This window comes from Leptodactylus fuscus, chromosome 8 (genome assembly GCF_031893055.1).
Source record: "Leptodactylus fuscus isolate aLepFus1 chromosome 8, aLepFus1.hap2, whole genome shotgun sequence".
Lineage (NCBI taxonomy): Eukaryota > Metazoa > Chordata > Amphibia > Anura > Leptodactylidae > Leptodactylus > Leptodactylus fuscus.
The window spans coordinates 19,474,579-19,479,158 of NC_134272.1; the positions used below are offsets into that span (position 1 = coordinate 19,474,579).

At 47.3% G+C, this 4,580-nt stretch overlaps 2 protein-coding genes across 3 annotated transcripts in view; one reads left to right on the top strand and one right to left on the bottom strand.

Annotated features, from left to right (window-relative positions):
* Positions 1–779, bottom strand: part of LOC142217448 (structure-specific endonuclease subunit slx1-like) — a 7,492-nt gene extending 6,713 nt beyond the window's left edge. The window contains exon 1 of one of the 2 annotated variants that reach the window (XM_075285694.1): positions 718–779. The gene's annotated coding sequence lies outside the window, so the exon portion shown is untranslated. The remainder of the gene's footprint in view (positions 1–717) is intronic. The other variant, XM_075285695.1, reaches the window with a different exon arrangement.
* Positions 780–1,143: 364 nt separating this feature from the next.
* Positions 1,144–3,108, top strand: BOLA2B (bolA family member 2B). The gene is made up of 3 exons (XM_075285970.1): positions 1,144–1,280; positions 2,101–2,198; positions 2,889–3,108. The coding sequence occupies exons 1-3, from the start codon at positions 1,206–1,208 to the stop codon at positions 2,986–2,988; spliced, it is 273 nt and encodes a 90-aa protein (XP_075142071.1). The 5' UTR covers positions 1,144–1,205; the 3' UTR covers positions 2,989–3,108.
* Positions 3,109–4,580: the final 1,472 nt, after the last annotated feature.

Consider the following 4,580-nt stretch of genomic DNA (forward strand, 5'->3'; position numbering starts at 1 on the left):
ACTTCTCTCCCGTATATATACACTGCACAATACCACTTCTCTCCTGTATACATACACTGCACAGTACCACTTCTCTCCTGTATATATACACTGCACAGTACCACTTCTCTCCTGTATATATATATATATATACACTGCACAGTACCACTTCTCTCCCGTATATATACACTGCACAGTACCACTTCTCTCCTGTATATATACACTGCACAGTACCACTTCTCTCCTGTATACATACACTGCACAGTACCACTTCTCTCCTGTATACATACACTGCACAGTACCACTTCTCTCCTGTATATATACACTGCACAGTACCACTTCTCTCCTGTATATATACACTGCACAGTACCACTTCTCTCCTGTATATACACACTGCACAGCACCACTTCTCTCCTGTATATACACACTGCACAGCACCACTTCTCTCCTGTATACATACACTGCACAGTACCACTTCTCTCCTGTATACATACACTGCACAGTACCACTTCTCTCCTGTATATATATACACTGCACAGTACCACTTCTCTTCTGTATATATACACTGCACAGTACCACTTCTCTTCTGTATATATACAGTGCACAGTACCACTTCTCTCCTGTATACATACACTGCACAGTACCACTTCTCTCCTGTATATATATACACTGCACAGTACCACTTCTCTCCTATATACATCTTCTATATAATATCACCCAGCGCTCTCTCTCTCTCACCTTCCCACAATCCTCCGCTCTCCTCCCGTCTAGCTTCTCTTCCTGGTTACGAGTCCTCCCACCACACGGCTTACATAGAGACAGACTCGCCCTAACTAATCCCAGTAACATTGTCACAATAAGATCATTAGACTGCAATACGAGGGACACAGACTGACGCACTGCCACTTATTGCCGCTGAACATTAATTCTTATTAATAAAGTGTCAATTAAATTCTAAAATAATAGAGTAAAACTGTGAGAATCCAATATTCAGGCAATGTCTTAGCCAGCCCACACCGGGGGAGCCGGGCCTTACCACAAGGAGGCTGTGATTTGCTGAGTTTGTATTTGTATCCGCCTACTTATTCAGCTTTCGCAGCAGTTATTGGATGAGCGTCTTGTCTGTCACGTCACCAAGGAAACCTTGTGACCAATGAGAAGAGGTTGAGTTCCGCGCGGTGCGGCAGTGTGTGCGCAGGCGCAGGGAGGCAGGTTGTTGCGGTGTCATGGCCGGAGACGGAGCGATCAGTGTGGAGACCCTGAGGGAGAAGCTGAGGCGGGAGCTGCAGGCGGAGCACGTGGTGAGGAGCGGGACCGGGATCATGTGACACAGCAGATCCCCTGACTACAAGTCTCAGCAAACCTCGCCAGGCTCTTCTTTTATGATACTTAGGGCTAGTTCACACGTGGGCAAAGGGGAGGTTTTTGACAGCGGAATTCGCTTCAAAAACCTCTCCTTTAACATGGTGGTCTATGTAGACCACTAGCTTTTTTTTTCCTCCTAGCGTTTTCTGCCTGAAGAAGCGACATGACCTTTCTTCAGGCGGAAAACGCCTGAAGAATTGCATAGAAGTGAATGGGAGGCGAAAACCACGCGGTAAAAAACCGCGCGTTTTTTTGCACACAAAACCGCGCGTTTTTTTGCAAAAAAAACGCGCGGTTTTCGCCTGCAGTTTCTATAGCACATATAGGAAAAAAAACCCTAGCGAAAACCGCTAGCGAAAACCGCGTCAAAAACCTCGTCAAAAACCGCGTGGAATGCAAAAAACAGCGTCAAAAAAACTCCTCGAGGTTTTTTACCTCGCACAAATAAGCTAGGCGGTTTTCACGTGTGAACTGACCCTTACTGTTATTGGCTGCGGCCCCTTTATATACAGACTGTCACGTGACACGTCCCTCCCCCGCTTATAGAAATAAGTTGTGGTTGCTATGGTTATTAGCGCAGTGGGAGGAGCCAAGTGACAGCTGAAGAAGAGCGGCCAATGGGGGAGGTGACGGCGGTCCGGTAAGAGGCTGCGTGTCCTGACGTCCAGTGCTTAGATTTCAGTTGTGACGGCTGATACTTATAGTGCTCCAGGGGCTTAGTAATAACAAGCTCCTCCTTCTCCTTGTGTCCTGCAGGAAGTAGAAGACACCTCGCCCAATCACTGCTCCACCAGCTTTAAGGTGTTAGTGGTGTCACCCCAGTTTGAAGGAAAAGCTCTGCTACAGAGACACCGGTGAGGAGGGGGATACATCACATATCCTGTATTATACCCCAGAGCTGCAGTCACTGTGTACATACATTACATTACTTATCCTGTATTATACTCCAGAGCTGTGCTCACTATTCTGCTGGTACAGTCACTGTGTACATACATTACATTACTTATCCTGTATTATACTCCAGAGCTGCGCTCACTATTCTGCTGGTACAGTCACTGTGTACATACATTACATTACTTATCCTGTACTGATCCTGAGTTACATCCTGTATTATACTCCAGAGCTGCGCTCACTATTCTGCTGGTACAGTCACTGTGTACATACATTACATTACTTATCCTGTACTGATCCTGAGTTACATCCTGTATTATACTCCAGAGCTGCGCTCACTATTCTGCTGGTACAGTCACTGTGTACATACATTACATTACTTATCCTGTATTATACTCCAGAGCTGCGCTCACTATTCTGCTGGTACAGTCACTGTGTACATACATTACATTACTTATCCTGTACTGATCCTGAGTTACATCCTGTATTATACTCCAGAGCTGCGCTCACTATTCTGCTGGTACAGTCACTGTGTACATACATTACATTACTTATCCTGTATTATACTCCAGAGCTGCGCTCACTATTCTACTGGTACAGTCACTGTGTACATACATTACATTACATTTGTGACGCTCTGCTGCCCTCTACAGGTTGGTGAACAGCTGCCTGGCAGAAGAGCTGAAGATTATTCATGCCTTTGAACAGAAGACTCTGACTCCTGCACAGTGGAACCAAGAAAAGCAGAAGTGAAGGGACCGCCGGTGGCCATTGATGTGAAGGGTGGAGCTTCTGATGGACATTCTGCAGTCTGGGATGAGACTGGCACTTAGGGGGTTAATCATGATGTAAGAATAAATTATGATCCGGTGACTCTGACGTCTCCTTGTCTTGTGGCGTTCCGCGTCCTAGGGCAGTGGTCCGCAACTTTTTTGCACCTGGAACCGGCTTCAAGCAAGACCATTTTTCTATGGTGGGGTGGGGCAGGGGCGGGGCTTTTGTCACAATAGGGGCGGGGTTATGGAGGAGGCTGGATTTTAGTCCATACTTATAATTTAATTATGACATTAATAATGAGAATGTGACTCAACTCCCCATAGGATCAGGATGAGTCGGAGCACTGGGTGGGACAACTGATGTTATCTGTAGCTGTCAGGAGCGGCACCTACTGAGGCCAGCCCGTGGACCGATAAACACCCCCCCCCCCCCAACGTCCTGGTCCGCGGAGCGGTGAGACCTCTTTCCTAGGGAATAGATTTTCTCAAGCCAAATGCACATAAGGAAAAGAATGTTAAAGGAGCCTTCACCAAAACCGCAGCTCAGCCCGTGATCCGCTGCTGTAGGGGCAAGTCTGCACGTTGCGCTCACACCTTCCTATCACACTGCAGTACTGCGGACAAAAAATTTACTGATTGGTGCAGTCCGGTGCGGTAGCTCCACCAGGTCTCCCTCTGGTCACCTCCCAGTACTTTTACCTAATATACAGATTGACAGGATTCAATGTGTGCAAATACAGATGGAAGCCACAAGATGGCGCTGTGCAGTGTAACCGGCCCTACAGTGGCAGATAAGGGGTTTAGGGGTTTACAAGATATTTTGGAAGTGGCAGGCTCCGCTGTCAGGTACAGAAGAACTATCTATCCCAAATGATAGGCCAGATTATAGGGGGGGGGGGGGGGATGGGGTCCACATGTGAAGGATGTACCTTTGTACTTATGGGGCATCTGTGGCTAGCACACATTATTATTGGGATACCTGTGGCTAGCACACTTTGTTATGGGGGTCACCTCTGGCTAGCACACTTTGTTATGGGGGTCACCTGTGGCTAGTACACATTATTATGGGGCACCTGTGGCTAGTACACATTATTATGGGGTCACCTCTGGCTAGCACACTTTGTTATGGGGGTCACCTGTGTCTGGCACACATTATTATAGGGCACCTGCGGCTAGCACACATTATTATGGGGGTCACCTCTGGCTAGCACACTTTGTTATGGGGGTCACCTGTGGCTAGCACACTTTGTTATGGGGGTCACCTGTGGCTAGTACACATTATTATGGGGGTCACCTCTGGCTAGCACACTTTGTTATGGGGGCACCTGTGGCTAGTACACATTATTATGGGGCACCTGTGGCTAGCACACATTATTATGGGGCACCTGTGGTCTAGGGCTAGTACACGTTATTTTTACCACAGACACTATGTATCGGCCTTACATTTGTGAGCAATAGGACCGCGCACAGCTTAAAGGGGCGTTCCATTCTTCAGATAAGTCATGAATTGAAGATCAGTGGAATCCAGTAACCAGAAGGTGTATAGCCATGACACACACACGGACTGTA